At 36.6% G+C, this 21,034-nt stretch overlaps 1 protein-coding gene and 1 long non-coding RNA gene across 4 annotated transcripts in view; one reads left to right on the top strand and one right to left on the bottom strand.

Moving 5' to 3' along the window:
• Positions 1 to 21,034, top strand: part of LOC132024688 (uncharacterized) — a 35,735-nt gene that overhangs the window by 6,893 nt on the left and 7,808 nt on the right. Inside the window, exon 4 of one of the 2 annotated variants that reach the window (XR_009406278.1) lies at positions 701 to 4,196. The exons of the other annotated variant lie outside the window; for it this stretch is intronic. This is a non-coding gene — a long non-coding RNA (uncharacterized LOC132024688). Of the gene's footprint in view, positions 1 to 700; positions 4,197 to 21,034 lie in introns of those variants that run through there. 2 annotated transcript variants of the gene reach the window in all.
• The window catches only part of PLAA (phospholipase A2 activating protein), a 40,673-nt gene continuing 24,467 nt past the window's right edge, over positions 4,829 to 21,034 (bottom strand). For both annotated transcript variants that reach the window (XM_059411541.1, XM_059411540.1), the window contains 7 exons: positions 18,808 to 18,965; positions 17,950 to 18,169; positions 15,299 to 15,370; positions 11,864 to 11,932; positions 8,527 to 8,628; positions 6,984 to 7,148; positions 4,829 to 5,558 (listed from right to left, as the gene is read on the bottom strand). In XM_059411541.1, the coding sequence (XP_059267524.1) occupies positions 4,993 to 5,558; positions 6,984 to 7,148; positions 8,527 to 8,628; positions 11,864 to 11,932; positions 15,299 to 15,370; positions 17,950 to 18,169; positions 18,808 to 18,965 (1,352 nt within the window). In that variant the 3' untranslated portion in view covers positions 4,829 to 4,992. The remainder of the gene's footprint in view (positions 5,559 to 6,983; positions 7,149 to 8,526; positions 8,629 to 11,863; positions 11,933 to 15,298; positions 15,371 to 17,949; positions 18,170 to 18,807; positions 18,966 to 21,034) is intronic.

Below are 21,034 nucleotides of genomic sequence, written 5' to 3'. Positions count from 1 at the left end.
CTTTGGTTCTGCTAGCAGACTCCCTTGCTGGCTTTGATGAAACCACTTGCCATGATGAAAAGCTGAAAAAACAAAAAACTGAGGGCAGGGGAGCCTGGGTGGCTCAGTTAGTTAAGTGTCTGACTCTTGCTTTAGGTTCCAGTCATGATCCCAGGGTCGTGAGATCAAGCCTCACATAGGGCTCCACACTTGGCATGGAGCCTGCTTAAGATTTTCTCTTTCCCTCTTCCTGTCCCTCCCCACTCTAAAAAATAAATAATAAAAATAAAATAATAAATGAGGGAAAACATTTTTCAAATTTCTAGAAAAATATTTTATGTGTTTCAGAGAAATAATACAGGCAGGAGTTGGGGGGAGGGGCAAAGGGAGAAGCAGGCTCCCCGTCGAGCGGAGAGCCCAATGCAGGCCTGATCCAAGGACCCTGGGATCATGCCCTGAGCCAAAGGCAGACTGAGCCATGCAGGTGCCCCTGGAAAATATTCTTAAAACAAAACAAAACAAAAAAACTGAGGGCCACCTCCAGCCAATAGCCAATTAGGATTTTTAAGTCCTTAATCTAACAACTAGAAAAGAACTGAACAAAAAAACTGAGGGCCACCTCCAGCCAATAGCCAACTAGGATTTTAAGTCCTTAATCTAACAACTAGAAAAGAACTGAACACTAACCATGTAAGTGAGCTCGAAAATGCATCCTTCCCAGGTCAAGCTCTCGAATGAGCCAGCCCTCAGCCCTGGCTGATACCATGCATAGTAGCCTCATGTGAACGAAGAAACAGAGGATGCTGCTGAGCTGGGGCAGGACCCTTCACTCCCAGACTATGTCAGATAGTATATGTGTGTTGTTCTAAGCCACTTTACTTTTGGGGTAATTAATACAGAAAAGTTACAGAAATGTTTTACAAATATAAAATTGGGGTACCTTGCATTCTGGAATGCCTGGACACTTCAATGATATTGAAAATAAAAAGGAGAAACTGTTCTAGGTTGAGACCAAAGAGACATGTAACCAAACAGATACAATACATAAATCTGATTATTCATATTAGATCCTTTTAAAAAAGTGATAAAAGGTATTATGAGAAAATAAGGAAATTTGAGATGGACTAGGTATTAGTTATTATGAAATTACTGATTCTCTTAAATACAGTGATAGTTATATGAATATTCTTTCAAATGTCCTTATTCTTAGAAGATACATATTGAAGTATTTATTTATTTACATATTGAAGTATTTAGTTGATAAGTTTGATATCTGCAATTTCAATAGTAGAAATAAAGCCAATATGGCAGAATGTTAACAACTGTAGAACTTAATTGGCAAGTCAATGAGCGTTCACTGTACTCTTTGAACTCTTCTGTACATATGAACATTTTCATTAAAAAAACTGAAGAAAACCACATGGAATGATGATGTTAAATGAAAAAATCTTCATATTCTATCTTTAATCACAACTGCACTGTGTACTATAGACAGAATGTGTCACCCCCTCAATTCAGTACTTTGAAATGTAACCCCCAACATAATGGGGCCTTTGGGAGATAATTCAGTCATAAGGGTGGAATCCTCTCTGGGAGGATTCCTCCTTCTGCCACGTAACAGCCCTCATCAAACAGTGAATGTGCCAGCACCTTCATTTTGGATTTTCTGGCCTCCAGAATGGTGAGGAATAAATGTTCGTTTTTAAACCATCCAATCTATGGTATTTTCATTGTAGCAGCCCAAATAGACTAACACCCTGTGTATAATTTTCTACAGAAAAATATACTAGAAATTAGATTATAAATTATTTTTAAAAATTACTTCTTAAAAAACAGAGTAACATTTCTTAATCTCAAGTAATTTATATCTCAAGACCTTTAGGAAGTAGGATACATCACAAATGACCCTCTATACATTTTATCATTTTGTAACAAAATAACCATAGATACATAGTGATAACTGCTAAGGGAGCTATGTCCTAGTCTCATCCCCAGAATTTGTGAAAAATCTGTTTTTAGCTATGCTTCTTCCGCATTTTTTTTAAAGTTTTTTTTTTTTTTAAAAGATTTTATTTATTTGACAGATAGAGATCACAAGTAGGCAGAGAGGCAGGCAGAGAGAGAGAGAAGCAGGCTCCCTGCTGAGCAGAGAGGCTGATGTGGGACTCGATCCCAGGACCCTGAGATCATGACCTGAGCCGAAGGCAGCGGCTTAACCCACTGAGCCACCCAGGCGCCCCAGCTTCTTCTGCATTTAAAAGGAACATGAGGTAGGTTAAAATATCACTGCATTGCTATTTAGTCATAAACTGCAACTCCCATGGGCTGGCAGTAGCAAAATTAGAGCAGGGGAGTGGGGGGATCACAACAGAAGCATGGTCATTTAAAAAATGTGATGCCGGGTGGAGGATAATAGTTCTGAAATCAAGACAATAGTATGTCTTTTGCAGGCAACTGTCTTTCAAATGCAATATGGACATTAACTCCAATACTTTTACCACTGTAGGGGACTTGACAGTGTGTATCAAGTCTAAAGAATGTGTATTCATTTGGCCCACCAATTCCATGTGTAAAATGTAGCCCAAGGAACTAGTAAGACACTTAGGATATTTGTTTGAGTCTGCTTGATGGCTGGAAATTTAAAACAATATTGGATAATAGGAAATGGATATATCCATATAATGTACTGTATTTATTAAGGTGGAGATACGCATACCGTATGTCAAGTTTAAAAAATCAGGTTATTGAACAATGTGTATCACACAGTCTCTAAAAAAAACATGTTTACATACCTACTAATATGCCACAAGACATTAAGAATGGTTCTCTCTGGGTGGTGGGATTACAGGTAATTTTTATTTGATGTGTGTTTTATTTGATGAATATATGTTTTTATATTCACAAAAAAATATTAAGGGAACCATGGGGAAAAAAAACTGCAAAAGGCTTTAAAATATCACAAAATCATCATATAACACTTATTTCTCAAGTGGGATTATCTTTTTTCTTTAGATAAATTGTATTTTATAATTTTTTTAATAAACATGAAATACTGATATTATAAAGTTGTTGTAAAGACTTGTATACTATAAGAAGCAAACAGTGTTTACAATTTGCCATGCCTTACAATTTGAAGAATGAACTCATGTTCTTAATGTCCTCCCATCATTCAAAGGTCCTACCTAGTATTTCAAAATATGTAGATAAATTGTCTGTACTTAAGACTGCATGCTAGAATGGACATGTTCACAAGAAAGCAGTATATTGCAATGGAACCAGGCTGACCTGGGTTAAACTCTTAACTTTTCCACTTAATTTTGACTTAACCATCTAAATCCCAATTCAACAAAAAGTAAAGCAAAGGTTCCTAATGGAGCCAGCCAACAGAATTTTTAAAGTCTGAGTACACATCACAGAGTTGCAATTTAATACTCAGCAAAATACACATTCCCTCTATTTTGCCCATTCTTTTTTGATATTCCAAGTTTTTCCTTGAATCAATACAATAGTCAAAAATCTTTCCTTTCTTATTAGGGAAGAATTATTCTTTGCAATTTATCATTAAGCCAGTAAACTGATGGTTTTGTATACTATAAATGTTGAGAATGCTGCCACTATTTTATGCAAAGTCCTCTTTGTGAAAAGATCTTTCCCACTTTAAAAAATAGGAATAGTTATGCTTCTCTTAAGAAACTCAAGTTCTCATAAACACATTAAATTACATAATTAAAGTGCTGGTTTCTCCTTTGTGTTAATTGCTAGGATGTTCAGAGATAAATTTGTGATGCCTCTCTCTAGTAGTATGGTATGCACTTTTTTCTCCCATTATGATTCCTCCCATTATATTTACTTCTGAAAACAGAGACACCATCATCCTTCATCTAAGGGTTTTTGGAAATTAAATATCAAAGTGGTTAGCCCCGTGCCCAGACCATGTTAGGAGCTCAAAAATACTAGTTTTACATGATAGGATCTGGACTTGCCAGTAACATTGTTATTGCTTACACAGTTGCTTGATAAAATTCAACACATTCCAAATTCCCTTTGAGACCAATGGAAATGACCAAAAATAAACTAGTATCAAAACTAGAATGAAGGGGCGCCTGGGTGGCTCAGTGGGTTAAGCCGCTGCCTTCGGCTCAGGTCATGATCTCAGGGTCCTGGGATCGAGTCCCCCATCGGGCTCTCTGCTCAGCAGGGAGCCTGCTTCCTCCTCTCTCTCTCTGCCTACTTGTGATCTCTCTCTGTCAAATAAATAAATAAAATCTTTAAAAAAAAAAAAACAAAAAACAAAACAAAAAAAAACTAGAATGAATAATGAAGTTACCTCAAATAGGGAGGGGTCAAAGAAATTGGATCATAAACTTGGGAGTTAATTTGGGATCTTATCTTTCTGAATTGATATATAACCTAATACAGCTTAGTCTGTTGCTTTTCTTTCATCTACAAATGAGCCATCAAACAAATATAATTTCTATTTACAAGTAACTTAAATAAAGAAATTATTTTATATCTTTTCAATATATGGAATAATTTATAACAAAATTTAATTTTTGAAAATTCCAAAGTACTTATCAAAATAAGGCCTTGAAATATATGCTGTTAAAAGAATCAGCAATAAAAATGAGTACAGCAGTAGTTAAATAAAAGTCAACCACGGACAAGTAACATTTTGGGGTATATAAGTAGTAAAAGCAGATTATATAAATAAAAAAGTTCTTATGTGGCAAAGGTATGGCCATTATGCCACTGTGGCAGTTGTGTGTTCTTGCTGATTTTAGCTCATTCTTAATTTGTTTCTAAACTCCTGAAAACTTACCCACATCACACAGGAAAATCTCACAGTTCATCAGTGCAAAAATTTTATTTCTTCTTTGTCTCCTCTTACCCCCACTTTACAAGATCTGAAATTTTACTTAATCCACAGCCTTTTTTTTTTATCATCTGTAATCAGTCATGTAAAATGTGAGAAAAAACACTAATCAATTTAAAAACTCAGCCACATCTCCATTGTTACAGTAAATTTAGGATAAGTCTACAGCATTCACTTACTTTAGCTGGTTCTGATACTGAGGCATATTTCTTTATTTGAGAATCAACACCTAAAGACTTGGCTAACTGTACAGCATTTAAATCATCACTGATAAGTGTCCCAAGAGCCACAAGCAGTCTAAAAGTGGCTTCTAGGTCTTGTACAACTTCCAAGACTGTGCTAATTACTGACAAGCATTGAGCTTTCCCTTCAATGTTATGGTCTTTATGAAAACAAACAGAATAGTTCAGGGTCAATGTAGCCAGAGCAATGTGAATGTTCTTATTGCTCCCTGATTTCAGTTCTATTGCATGAGACATTAGTGATTCCCTCTGGGACATCATGAGCTTTTGTCCTGCCTGGCCAACAAAACAGTTGCAAAAAGTCCTCAGAGCAAGCAGCTGGTTTGCTGGCTTTCCTTTAGGGTTCAGAAGACTGATAAGATGACTGCTGAACTGAGCCCCTTCCTTTTCATTGCAGAAGTTCTCATTCACACTGGGATGTTTAATTGATAACCGAAGAATGTCAAGTGCAGGAAAGACAATATCTATTAAAAAGAAAAATTCATTAATGTTTATAAAAACCCAGAAAATTTCTATGACTGTTACTCAGTTTTAAAAATCTTATTTCATTAATGCACAACAATTTCAGAAAATGTTAAAAACCATTACAAAAGACATATATTCCTAAACTTTTGTTAATTAATTTTTCTTATTTACAGAGACTGGATTTATTGCTACAAGATCATATATGCTTTAAAGATAATTTAATTTAAATGGATTATTATCTAGCCTGATACATACTGATTATTCACTAAATCTTTGTGGAATGAATGGGATGGGACCTTGCTTTTAAAAAGACCAAAGAGTTGAAGAGGGGAAGCTTTTTTTTTTGAAGAGAGAAAGAAAGTGCACACATGACTGGAAGTGAGTTGGGAGGTGCAGGGAAGGAGAAGGAAAAATCTTAAGCAGGCTCCACACCTACTGTAGAGTCCAATTAGGGGCTAGTGCAGGGGCTAGATCTATCTCACAATCCCAAGATCATGACCTGAGCTGAAATTAAGAGTCAGATACTTAACCGACTGAGCCACCCAGGTGTCCCTAGAGGGGAAGTTTTTTTTAATAGAATTCCAGTGGACAAATGCTAATAGGATGTTACAGGTTGGTGGAGGGCTTTAGATTCCAAGGACTGGGCAGACACCATCTGAATGAATGCACTCTATAATCTTAGCATACTAAAAGTAAGGAATCCAGAAATTATGTGCCCTGTGATATAAAGGTAGTATGCAGGGGTGCCTGGGTGGCTCAGCGGGTTAAAGCCTCTGCTTTCGGCTCGGGTCATGATCTCAGGGTTCTGGGATCGAGCCCCACATCGGGCTCTCTGCTCAGCAGGGAGCCCTTCCCCCTCTCTCTCTGTCTAATAAATAAATAAAATCTTTAAAAAAAAAAAAAAAGGTAGTATGCAGCATCATTTATAAAGGACATTCACCTAAAAAAAATCTGTTGAACCAGAATCTACTTACGTCTAGCAGGAACTATAGAGACAGTGGAACATATTAAGTGATCTGCCAAATTCACAATATGGGATATTAAGCAGGACATATGATTTTTTTTTCTCTAATCAATAGCATGAAAAAGTAATAATAAGGGAGAGGACACTTTTGGAATTTAAAAAGACTTAAGTGAGTTAAAAAAATAATTATAGCCGACATTCATAACCTAGGTTAATAGGTTACAAAACGTTCCTGGGTGGTTTGCAGGGGATCCAGAAAAGCTCTGAAATGGATGAAATGGTACATGGATGGGGTTCATTACGTTCCATTCAGATTCTCATAAGGCATAAGACCAAATCAAGACTGAATTACAACTACCCAGGGTTACTTTTACTCAATCTGGAAATACCAGTAATACTGATAGAAATGAAAAGATATACTTACTGCTTTTTAATTACATTTTAAAGACTGTTTCCATACCTTCAGGCCAGTTAATAGCTTTCCACAAAATCTGAAGTTGCTGGGCTGTGGGTTTTTCTGAAGAACTATTACATATGAGAGACAGTATCTTTTCAAGAAGTATCAAGTCATCCTCAGTTAACTTTTTCTCTTCAGGTGCAGTTCCATTAAGTTCCTTCAGTTTACCTAGAACCCAAATCCAAACTTTTAAAATTCTCCTAACTATAATTAACCAAATGTAATATAAAAATGTCAAAATTTTCAGTAAGAGTATTCCACCATATACCATGGGGAAGGTAAGACTTTTCAGGGCAATTATCAAATACCATACAATAAGGATAAGGCCTATGAACGTTATTCGTTGAGCACAATAAAGAAAAGAAAGGTTACTGTGATGATTTTTATTTTACTTTTATTTTCTAGGATCTTATGAAACTTTCTGCTTTACGTAAGTTTTAAAGTAGATCAAACTTGGAACTTTATGGTTTTCAAAGCAACATCATGTCATTATACCCAAGTCTAAGTCAAGTCAATCCTCTCAAAGAAAAAATTTATAATGGCTCTTAGCTAACTTATGTCAACGTCTATGATTGTTAATGAATTAACTGAAGAGCTAAATGTCTATTTATAATATTTAATTTATTCACTTAGTTCCATATGTGCTTTTGACATTACATTACTTTAAAAACATATTTGATGGAAATACTGTCTTTTGTTACCATATTCACATTTCATGAAACAATTTTTTTAAAGGATTTATTTATTTATTTTAGAGTGAGTGTAAGAGACCAGGGGCAGGGGAGAGAGAGAACCTCAAGCAAACTCCTTGCTGAGTGTGGAGCCCGACATTAGGCTCAATCTCCTAACCCCGAGATCACGGCCTAAGCCAAAATCAAGAGTCAGAAGCTTAATGGACTGAGCCACCCAGGAACCCCTTATGAATGATTTTTATAAAGACAGTATAAAGGTTCTTTCTGACCAAAACCCCCCTATTTTATATTGAGATGTATATGTTATCTATCTCAATTCTCATGAAGTAGTAGTGGCAAACAGAGCTAGTATTGTCAGTCCAAAAAGCACCTGCCATTTTGTTTTGAGAGAAACAAGTTAACAGAAAAAGCATTTTAAAGTCAACTGAGCAGTTTCATTTTAATGGACAATTTGAACAGCCTTTTATTATTATTTCTAAGGGCAACTAATTTTTTTAAGAGAAAATTTTTATTGTTCAAACGCTTTACTTATTTGTCTTCATTATTTTTTTTTTCCTGAAAACATTAAGATCTCAGGGAATGGGATTTATATTTTTCCCTTTCAGTTTTTTTTTTTTTTCATTAAAATCATCATAAAGCATTTACCTTATATTTGTATAAGGCTTCTTGCAAGTATTAAGGGTCCATTATCAGACTGTGTATTTGCAGTCGACGCAGTTTTGTAATCCCACAACAGAAGTCTCTATCATGTAAGCACCCAGTTCCTAGCTCATGTGAGGAGGAGAAACAGTCTTGAGTGTACTGCAAAGAGTCTATGGATATGTGAGAAAACTATTTAATTAAAATGCACTTACCTAATATTTGTGTAGGGTTTGCCTGGTCAAAAGTGAGAGCCTCTTTTTTAGGGAAATAAATATTCACTGTTCTAGATGCAGCTGACCGGTAGGCACTATTCCCTATTTACAGAACAGAAGATGATTAAAATCGTAAGGACCAGACAAAACTGAGATTCTTCTAATTGCAGGACTTTGTTTTCACAATTATTGAGATATGTAACTACTCAGTGCATGCAATAAAACAAACTCAGAAAAAAGAAAATCATAAGATTTTACAAATGGATTATATTTGTTGATATAATAAATTTTAGTTTTTGGACTGGGAGCTTAAATGTAAAACAAAAGCCTTTCCATTTCATATTCTCTACATCCCTCATACTTCTAAGATTCAATCTAAATAACAGTTTTAAAAGATCAAAGAATACACAATTATGAAACCTTCCATTCCCATCTTAAGGCATATTGATCTCTTTCTTCTCATGACTTTTACTGCTTATTCCAAATGAGATAGCAGGTATTGTCATTTTCTCCATCATTTATTTATTTTTATAAGTTTTTATTCAAATTCCAGTTAGTTAACATAAAGTGTAATATTGGTTTCAGGTGTACAATACAGTGATCCATCACTTCCATGTATCACCTGGTGCTCATCATGAGTACATTCCTTAATCCCCATCACCTGTTTATCCCATACCCACACCTGCCTCCCCTCTGGTAACCATCAGTTTGTTCTCTCTGGTTAAGAGTCTATTTCTTGCTTTGACTCTTTTTCTTCTTTGCTCATTTGTGGAATTTCTTAAATTCCACATTATGAGTGAAATCATATGGAACATGTGGTATATACAAAGGAATATTAGTCAGCCATAGATAAAAGAATGAAATCTTGCCATTTCCAATGGCACGGATGGAGCTAGAGAACATCATGCTATGTGAAGTCAGTCAGTCACAGAAAGACTAAAACCATATGATCATTTTAATAAATCTCCCCAAGATGTAGGTTCCTAAAGGGGAAGTGTCCTAGTCTTTTATGCATTTTTACTTCCTAAGTTCCTATTATAGTGACCAAAATGCAGTGTCTGACAAACAACTGGCCCAGGATGAAAATTTAGTACAATACTTAGTGACTAAAGTCAATTAAAGCATAATTTAAACCCAATTTTTATTTTATCTGCATTCCAAATCTTATTTTTGTCCCAATGTAAAAATTAAGATATTTTTCAAAAATATGTATTAAACATTTAAATTTTCTGAATATATCAGAAATAGGAATAAGATAGGTAAAGATTAAGTTATACACAAAATTAATTTTAATTGCTTAAAAGCATAAAATATTTATCGGTGTGATCAAAGACGAGCTAAAAGACATTGCCTGAAGTCCTAGTCATTAGAGTCTCATTGTGGTAAGGAGAATGCAAATCAAATACCGTCCAAACAATGAGATAAAACAAGAAGGAAAAGTACAGAGTGCAATGAGAGCTTATGATAGCGTACATGATCCAGCAGAGGGCATATGTGAATGCCCAGGAAATATCATTTAACAAATACTATATCCCAAAATTAAATTAAAAAAAGAAAACAGAGAAAGAAGCCAAACAATAATTTGTGGTCTAAATAACAAAGCAAATGGCTCAACTATTCTAAAACAGCACAGCATCTACCAAACTCCTGAGAAAATAACGGGATACTCAAGAACCTGACACAGGCCAGTATGCCTGGGTAGAAAAAAGGCAGAGAGGAGGCCAAGAAAAAATATTCAATGGGAAACCATTAAAGGGTTTCAATCAATGAGAGTATAAACGAAGTTTGACTGTAAAATGATCACTGGCTGCACAGGCTCATGTAGAGAGCAATCTGGAGGACATTACTTCATCTGTCCAAGTAAGAGATGACAATAGGTGGACGAACGTATATAAAGTCCAGCATATGTACTCAACTATTAAAAACTCTAACTTCTGAAAAATGGCAGCAAGCACGGTTAACTTCATACTCTTCTAATATAACAGCTACATCTAACAATTACTAAACATTTATTTGTATAAAGTGCTTTATATACATTTTGTAATTTTACTAAACTCTTTTAACAACTCCATGAGGTAGATATTACTTCAACTTTACAAATGGGAAAAACAGAGGTACAGGAACAGAATTACTGGCTCAAGGCAAAATAGGTAAAAATTAGTGGAACAGAGATTTGAATCTAAGTATTCTCACTCCAGAGTCCTCAATCTTAATCATTATGTTATACTTCAATACCACCACTCAGGTTAGTTTGGCAATGAAAAAAGAGCTTACAAAAATCACCACATACCAAGTTGGTTCTTAGAGGGCTGGTTTGCAAGTATATATTTTATGATAGTCAAGAATATATTATGTTCCACATATATTAGTCTCTTGTGGAAAATACTAAGTAGGGAAAACACAAGACAGGATAGGTGTCAAACTTTCAAGAAGTGAACCACAAATTTAGTCCTGCATTTTATTAACAGTCAAAAAGAGGGAAGCATGTCTGCCTATATTCAACCATGATGAACAAGTAAAATGTGTCAGACTCTAGGCAAGATACTAAGAATAAAAAAGAAAAGTTAATTGCTCAGGAGAAGACCAGATAGCACAGGCCTAAATCACAATAGCAAATTTTTTTCTGGGTCCTCTTAAACAGAACATGGAGCACAGTAAATAACATTCTCTTTCTTTTAAATATTTTATTTATTTATTTTGACAGAGATAAAGAGAGAGAGGAAGCACAAGCAGGGAGAGTGGCAGGCTGAGGGAGAAGCAGGCTCCTGGCAGAGCAAGAAGCCTGAGGACTCAATCCCAGGACCCTGGGATCATGACCTGAGCCTAACACAGATGCTTAACCAACTGCGCCACCCAGGCGCCCCTGAATAACATTCTCAATACATTAAAAATGAACAAAGGAGAGACGCAAAACAAAAACAAAAAAAAAACCCAACCCTCAGGTTTTGTAAGGGTGGTGAGAAGACCAGACCTATGACAGAAAAGCAGATTTTAATCCTGGCTACACATGAGAATCACACTGGAAGATTATGAAAACTACACTTTCCAAGGCCCCAAACCAGGGCAGCAATGGACTCAGTGAGCATCTCTGGAGATGAGGTTTTTTTAAGCTTCCTACATGAGTCTAATGTGCAGTATGACACAATTCTGAGAATACTCTAAAAGCCAGGTCAAGAAATTTGGTCTTGATCTACTATATGAAAAGTTCTCTAGCAAGAAAAAGATACCAGATTTCTCAATCTTTCATTAAACAAAAGTTCCAGTAAATTTTAAAAATCTAAAAAAGAAAAAAAGAAGACAAAGAAGAAAAATAATTGAAAAGTAGACAAGTGTGTACCTGTAAATGGATCAACTCCAGCCATGGTAGTTCCCATATTGGCAGACCCTGGCACATAACGACCACCACCTGAAATGCAGTGACACATCTAGTAAGCAAAGGTAACTGCAAATTAAAGTTCAAAAGGTTCCTCTCTACACAGAGTAACTTATTTTCAATATGAGTCACAGTTCAGAATGAATTTATACACATAATAAGTGGGCTATGAATTTGTTTAGAATAGTACCTGGCATATAGTTGGTGATAAATGTTAGTCTTAAAAGTAATTCTCAAATTACAAAATAAAACATTAGATGACTTAAACATTATAATTATAGATAGTAATGAATTGAAAAAGCATCAGTGGATTGGACAGAAGAAATTAAAAGGTTTCCATAATGAAATGTAAACATGGGATGCCTGGCTGGCATTAGAGTCTTGATCTTAGAGTTCTAAGTTTAAGTCCCACACTGGGTACAGAGATTACAAAAAAAGAAAACCTTAAAAAATTAAAAACAATTAAAAAATGTGAACATTATTCTACTGAAATAGGATTAGCTAATACATAAGCAAAAAAGAGACTAGATAAGATTTAGGGATGCTATGATAATAGCACTGTCTCATATTTGGGATCCTACTTATGGATTCTCATTGAAAATGGAAAGAAAGGAACATGAAAAAACAGTGTAGAGAAAGAATCAGCAGGATTAGGAGATGTTCAGAGTCCTGGATCAGCCCTCATGGGAAGAAGATGAGCTACTTTTCCAGCTCCTCTGAATTTAATATCCAGGAGTTAGTATAACCGCTGTAACACATATAGAAGAAGCAAACAATACAAAAGAAAAAAAAAACCCAAAACTGCAGATGTAAACAGATTAAAATAATGAAGAAAAGAGAATAAGAGGCTTTTTTGTTTTTACTAATATACTAGGTAGCATGCTATGCATCTTTTTTAAAAAAGATTTATTATTTCTAGGAGAGAGAAAAAGAGAGTGTGTGCATATGGGCACATGCAGGGGGAAGGGCAGAGGGAGAGGGAGAGTGAAAACCAAGCAGAATGGAGCCTGAGGCAGGGCTTGATCTCCTGACCTAGAGAGCTCCACCTGAGCTAAAACCAAGAACTGGTTATTTAACTGATTGTTCCACCCAGGTGCCCCTCATGCTAAGCATCTTATATTTATATACTCATTTAAATATCAATTAGATACCATTATTATTAACAGTATTTTAGAAGAAAGCTGAAGAACTTGTCCAAGGCATTAATTATGAGGCAAAGTATGATTCTACACTTTTCTAAATGTAGTTCTTCAACTATGTGAGAGTCACCTGTTCAATGTGCAGATTCCTAGAGCCCACCCGTAACAGCCTATTGGTTCTCTGAATTGGATTCACTTTAAAAACGTATAAGGTACTTTTAAAATTACTAATGGCAAACCAAATAACAAAGAACATTTAATCAACATCCATGGGTGAGAGATCAGGGCAGGAGTAATTTTTATCTCCTCACCAACCTAGTGCATCAGAATTATCTCTGTGGGAAGGACCTTAATGATGAGTTAAACAAGCACCCAGGTGATTCTAACTGACATTGGAAGTTTGAGAAGCACATATATAAGGAAGAGAAAAGAGAATTAAGATTGACCTTGGAGCTCCTGGGTGGCTCAGTGGGTTAAGCCTCTGTCTTTGGCTCAGATCATGGTCTCAGGGTCCTGGGATCGAGCTCAGCATCAGCCTCTCTGCTCACCACCCCCGCCTACTTGTGATCTCTCTCTCTACCTACTTGTAATCTATCTCTCTGCCTACTTGTGATCTCTCTCTCTGTCAAATAAATAAATAAAATCTAAAAAAAAAAAAAAAAAAAAAAAAAAGACTGACCTTAAACTATAAGCTGAATGGGAAAAACTCTTTGTCCCAGTGCAACTAGTAAAATTGGGGGAATATATACTAAAAATACTGAAGACTTAAATATAGTCCAGGCATTTTGCTAAAAACTTCACATGTACTGTACCATTTAATTTTCATAACATCTCAATATGGTAGGTACTATTATCTATTTTTTATAATAGTGTAGTTCAGTTATCCTAGTAACTCCTCAATTCTCTTGGATGTTTAGTATGCTATCTTGCATATCTCCATAATCACTGAATCTTCTGAGTTACTGACATTGTGCAATAGTGAGACATGCTCCAGTGATGATGGCCTCAGGAGTTCTCTTGATTTGGTTGTATTGCTTGAAGCTTCTTTCTGTTCCAAGAAAAAGCTGCTAATGAGGTCTGAGAACTACGTTGTTCTAAGTTTCAGGGCATCACTATGTCTTGAATAAGTCATCACCTTATCTACTCTTCAGATCCTTAATATCTTTTTGAATTGCATTATGTCATCAACGGTTTCCTTAATAGCCACGGTGCCATCACAACATTTAGCTTGATCTTGATAGACGGTGACTATAGCATACTGGTTACCAATGCACAGGGTGCAGCTAAGGGCATCTGGGCCACCAATTCATTCACAGGAGAGAAGAAGCTCACTGAGAGCGATTCACAACTTCATGGTAGTGACTGAAGGTTGTGTGTTGGTCCAATTTATGCTTTAGACAGAAATCTATGTTGGCAAGGCCAGTGAATACTCTAAGTGCCAAGAATCTCTTCCCAAACTGGGTATGTTGTCGAGGAACTCTGGCTGATGATCCAACAACAGCATCATAAAATATGACAAAAACTACTCTGAAAACAGAGACTTCTTCAGCTGCATTCAAGTCCCAGCTTGGCAATTTTTTCCCAGTAGTGTTGATGCCGAGGCATGCATACCTTGGTAAATAAAGTCATTGTGAAGTAATACACCAACACTTCCAGGGCTTCATGAAGGCCATTAATAACACAGACTAGAAGAAATAATCCTGGGTGGACTGTGTTCTTCCATGCTAAGGCACAATATGCCTGAACAGACTTCTTGACTGCACGGCTTCATCCAGTTATCAGGGACTCACATGGCTCCTTCTTTGCTTGTGATCAGTAGAATCTCGCCAGTAATACCACTCATGCTGTGTCTTGGTTGGTGGGTTCCCCTATTATCTAATTTCACAGATAAAAAAAATAGGCTCAGAAAGGTTAAGCAACTTGCCAACTTCTCATAGCAAGTAAGTGGTAGAGCCAGATTTTGAACCAAGGTCTATCTGACTCTGAAAATTATGCCCTTCATAACTCTTGCTCTCCTTGCAAGAAGGACCACTGGAGAAAATGATGAGTTCTAATAATACGCTATTTAAAAGTCATGAGAAAAACTACAAAATACTCCAGGAAAAAGCAAAATTAGAAATTAAAGAAAAGGAGATCCATCAAAATTGGAATATAGATAAGGGAATTATTATTAGATGATGTCTCCAAAATGTAAATCCATATAATGCAAAATGCTATACATTAAATGAAGAAAGATACATTTATCAAAACCACGTCCCACCTGTAAAAGGATCTGCTGCAGGCAGTGTGTTAGAAGATCCTGATGAAGACCCTGGAACATACCGACCACCACCTATGCATGCAAACAAAGGAAAAGCTGAAGTATGCCAAAATTTTGAATTTCATAAACCGCACAATGCTTACATTAGAAGACTAAGCTTGGAGGAAAAACCTAAGAGCAAAGCTGTCACATGATATAGTAACAGAAATCAGTCAGCAGTTCTTATAGTAGGAAAGACTACTTAGAAACTAAAATTTTAGTGATTCCCCAGGTTTGGTTTCTTAACTTTATTACTTTAATAGGTGTTAGCCACTGCCCTTAAATATTAAAATAACTAAAAATTCAAATTTAAAAGGAGAAGTCACAGGTGGTCTCTGACCTAGATAATATACACATATAATCAGTTCCTGTTCCTATACAAATTCACTAGAATTCCTGCTGTTGCTGTTGCTATCAAAACCACAGGCATCAAATGTTAATCTTTTAGAGAACCCCTGAGTTCATTAACTCATGTGTCAAATAGTGCTGGGGATCCAGCAGGGAACAAGATTGCTTGTATCCATTGAAGCTTACAACCCACTGGAGAAGAGAATTACACGAAGGCGATGAGTGCCACAAAGGGAAGAGATTTCCATTTATACTTACACAAATGTGCAGTGTGTGTGACTATATGTTTTGTTAGCACCTCTGGGGAAATAATCAGAGGTGTCTACAATAGGAAAGATATATATAAAAGGATGCAGAAGATATATATAAAAGGATGCAAAAGATATATATGTAAAAGATATATATAAAAGGATGCTTATAAAGTTAGAGATTCGGAAGACCAAAGAAAGCCAGAGTTAAGATTTCCAGACGGAGCCAGCTGCTCTAGTATCCGTCTTCCACTCCACAAAATAGCTGACACGAGACTATAATCAAGTGTTCACTCTTTTGTGCTGTAGCCTGAAATTCCATCAATGGAATACCCAGATAATAAACACAGGTTTTTTTTTTTAAGATTTTATTTGTCAGACAGAGAACACAAGTAGGCAGTGAGGCAGGCGCCGGGGGTTGGCAGGGGAGCAGGCTCCCTGCTCAGCAGGGATTCCCATGTGGGGCTCGATCCCAGGACCCTGAGATCATGACCTGAGCCGAAGGTAGAGGCTTCACCCACTGAACCACCCAGGCCCCATAAACATTTTTTTTTTTTTTGGTCAAGTGCAACTATTAGGAGGGGTTACATCATTTATATTCAGTAGTGAGTCAGTCTGATAATTCTGTTTAAGTCAACATGCAGGTGACATTACCTTTATTAAGTGAATGGGCAATGGAATTTTGAAATAGAGAAAGAAGAGATAACTTAGGAGTGTCAAGTATCAGTGAGGGAAGAAGACAGGAAGGGATACGGAAGCCTTGTAAAACAAGGAGGAGCACTAGCACATAGAAATGACAACAGGAAAATACTAACAATAAAGTACTAATTTCAGAATTTTACTGAGAGCTGGCCCTGTACCTAAGAAAAAAGGAAGCATTTTATTTCCTTCTGTACCATAGCCTCAGTTCCCAGGACCCAAAACTCAGGGTCCTTTTTCTTTAAAAAAGGAGTGTTATAATCCATTTCCTGGGAAAAAAGACTCAGACTAATACCACTCGGATGATAATCTACAGACTGGTGTAAGAGCCCAATGCCACTTACAACATTTGTTTTTCTTGCCCTTCCCTGCCTCCCCTCAGGTCCCCATTTATAACATTTTAGACACTGTACACTATATTATAAACTGACTTAGAAGTCATTATGTGGAACATAAAACTGCCCATAGTTCAATCCTAGATTTGATGCCCAGCTAACCAATTTAGCCTCATGTGAAAAGTATTTACTTACTAAAATTCACCAAAACATTTTTAAAAGGAGTAACTATATAAAGGAACATCTGAGTTTCTTTTCATTTCATATGACTAAATTAAATTTTCATAGTTTTATTTAGTTTACAGTGTGGCTGTATTTTTGAAAGGGAAAAGTGATGCCTGGGTGGTTTAGTCAGTTATGCGTTCAACTCTTGATTTCCGCTTGGGACATGATCTCAGGGTTATGAGACTAAGCCCCATGTCCGGCTCCGTGCTCAGCATGGAGTCTGCTTGAGATTCTCTTCCTCTCAGAAAAAAAAAGATTCTCTTTGTCTTTTTTTGCCCCTCCATCACCCACCTCCACCTCATCTGCATGGTCTCTGTCTCTAAAATAAATTAATAAACAAAATCTTGAAAAGGAACAACATGGGGCGTCTGGGTGGCTCAGTGGGTTAAAGCCTCTGCCTTCGGCTCAGGTCATGATCTCAGGGTCCTGGGATTGAGCCCCACATCGAGCTCTCTGCTCAGCAGGGAGCCTGCTTCCCCCTTTCTCTGCCTGCCTCTCTGCCTACTTGTGATCTCTCTGTCAAATATATAAATAAAATCTAAAAAAAAAAGAAACATACAATTGTTTCTATAAATATAGAATTACTATATAATTTGAGGTTTAAAAATATGAATTTAAAGTAAAAGCCTGCTACAGATCTTGGATCTTGGTTTTTTATTTAAACAGGTAATCATAATGGATGTTTAAACACATCAAAAGAGAAATGAAAAAAAAAATCAACCAACATTTATGAACGTACAGAACTTTCCTAACTTACCTGTAAAAGGATCTGAAAAACTGGTATTCCCAAGTCCTAACATTTGACCTTTTGTGTTATCAATAATAAATTTAGCCACTTGATCCAAAAACATGGGATTCAAATCATTCTTCTGTAAGAAGTTGTATGCAGTTAACCAGGGATCATCACTGACGTTATATGGAAGTTTGTATGATGGTCCACCTTCATTGACATCAATTGAGAAAACATAATCAAATTCCTTCAATAGGAATACAAAAAGGAGATAAATGATTACTAACATATCTGTTCACTTAAGACATATATATCACAGACATTATATATCCTTTTAAAAATAATTATTATAACACACCTTCGCCAGAATGCAACGTGCTATAAGATTAGCATTTCAGTAGGGGTGGGGCAGGGGACATATTACAACTACACATTAACTCTAAGGCCAAAGGAGGGTTTCTAATTGGTTGATTGGAAGGCCAAAAGTATTAGCTGTTATCATGCTCCAGGCACAAAACATGCTGGCATTAAAAGCACTGCCCCGCAGGGTCCTTCATATCTTGTCAAGTTAAATTCAGCGAAGCACAAAGCATTAGGTGAAAGGTGGCACACAAGCTCCTAATTCAAAATGGTAGGGAACAGTTTACTCATGGTAATCACCCAAAGACAAACACTGGCTAATCAATCAAATGCAGCTTCCCTACATGGAAAGAGCTTTTTAAAAAGTCAATTTCAAGACAGGGAAAATAGGAAATCTTCTCCATAGAAATGAATTTTTAAATCTCAAACACCAAAGAAAATTTTATCAGCATGGGGAAAAGGGAACAGAAGATGTTTGTCTGATGCTTTAGGATAATGGTTATTAGAAAGTAGAAGTTGACATACTTTCCCTTCATATAAGACTTTTCCAGATGTTTGCTGATTAGCACCAGATGAGCCAACAACATCACCGATTTTTAGCCACCTCCCTTCACTAACACTCCACTGATAGGCTTCAACTTTCTCCCCATCTCTGATTAGACGAGTCTGTCCTTCTCTAGTACCTTGAAATAAAACATTTAAGAATCAAAGGTAGAATAGCAGAGTAAAATTCAAAGCCATTTAGATAAAAAAAAATTTAACTTTAAAAATTATACATAAAACAATATGTATTTGGTTTAATGAAATTTTTATTAAAAGAGTTTAAAATGTTACTCTACTGGAAAGCAGCCCAAAAGAAAATAATGGTTAAAAGGAACCTGTATAAACAGAGGAAGGTTAAAAAAGTATGTCTCTACTAGAAAGAAGCCAGCCCACTAAAATAAAATAAGTTTTATTACTGAGTATCTTCTGACAACACTGACTTTAGTAAATGACTCTCCATTCTTCTAGTTGTTCAGGCCAAAAAGTACAAAAGAGTTTGATTCCTCTTTCTCTGAACTCCACAGCCAATCCTTCAGCAAATTCTGTTAGTTCTATCTTTAAAAAAGATTTGGGGGCACCTGGGTGGCTCAGTCGTTAAGCATCTGTCTTTGACTCAGGTCATGATCCCAGGGTCCTGGGACTGAGCCCCACACTGTGCTCCTTGCTTGGCAGGAAGGCTGCCTCTCCCTCTTCCACTACCCCTGCTTGTGTTTCCTCTTTCACTGTCTCTGTCAATAAAATCTTTAAAAAATTAAAAAAAAAAAAAAAGATCTAAAAAACTCTCTCTTCTCACCATCTCCATTGCTACCCAACAGTACAAGCCACCAGCATTTCTCACTTGGACTGCTGTAATGGCCTCTTACTCTTGCCCTGGGGCTCCCTGAAGTGTATATTCAACCCAGCAACCACAAAATTTCTTTCAAAAGTTGAAAGCACTTCTGTCACTCTTCTGCTGGAGGCCCTTCAATGGCTTCCCATCTCTCTCAGTTAAGGCCTAAGTGCTTGGAATGAAGTACAAGGCCAAACATTCATCCACTCTGACTTCACCTTCCACTACTCCTCCCCTCCACCTATCTCCCGACTTCAGCCATGGAGTCTTTACGCTGGCTTTTAATTCTGCCCATGACACTATTCATACAGTACTGGCAAAATCTGCTCCCTTGCCTCCTTAAGGACTTGAATGTCACATTCTCAGCAAAACATTCAGTGGCAGAGACAGCCATTTGTCCTCCAGAGATTCACATTTGTATTCCATAGTAGAACTGTGGCTTTAGCAAGGTGTACTTCCTAGAAGCCACACATGAGAAGTGGTCAGGGGAATCTGAGTGGGTGAGATGGGAGTGAGCCAGTTCTAGGCCTACTCCATCCTACTCTACCCTCCTCTTTTATTCCGTCTGATGGCTGAAAGTCTCTACACAAGAGGACCTTGGGAGCTACATGTTGAAGATGGTGGTTTCTATCAGCCTGGGTCCCTGAATGGCCACAAGGAGCAAAACTGCTCCACAAACATGCTCAGCATACCTTGCCATCAACTAAGCTTTTACTGTGCAGCAAAGAAGCTTTTCTTTGTATGAAGTCTCTGAGATTTTAGAGTTTATCTGTTACAGCAACTAATGTTATCCTAAATAATATATATTTCCTGAGCATTGTATTTAAAATTATAAAACACCCCAACTCCTGCTTTGTTTCCCAGGGTACTTATCCCTATCTGACATATTTATATCATTACTTATTTACTTTTTAATTATCTGTCTCTTGCAGAACATAAATTTATGAGAACAGAGATTTTTATTCCTATTTCCCAGAGTTTAGAACAATGCCTGGAACACATTGGGTATTTAGTAAATATTTACTCTGTGTGTGTGTGTGTGTGTGTGTGTGTGTGTGTGTGTGTGTACTGACAAAGAGACTACATTTTGTAAAGAATTGTAGGAATATTAAAAACATGACAGCATAATGGGTCAGTTCTCAAACTCTGGATTTCAAGATCTCTTTATAGTCATAAAAGTTATTCAGAAGCCCAAATAACTTTTATTAATGTGGGTTTTATCAACTGACTTACTGGATTTGAAATTAAAAGTAAAATATGGGGGCTCCTGGGTGGCTCAGTGGGTTAAGCCTCTGCCTTCGGCTCAGGTCATGATCCCAGGGTCCTGGGATCGAGCCCCACATCTGGCTCTCTGCTCTGCGGGGAGCCTGCTTCCTCCTC

Source organism: Mustela nigripes, chromosome 9, assembly GCF_022355385.1.
Source record: "Mustela nigripes isolate SB6536 chromosome 9, MUSNIG.SB6536, whole genome shotgun sequence".
NCBI lineage: Eukaryota > Metazoa > Chordata > Mammalia > Carnivora > Mustelidae > Mustela > Mustela nigripes.
Note: the sequence above shows the minus strand (reverse complement) of the source record. Positions and strands in the feature narration are given on the sequence as shown.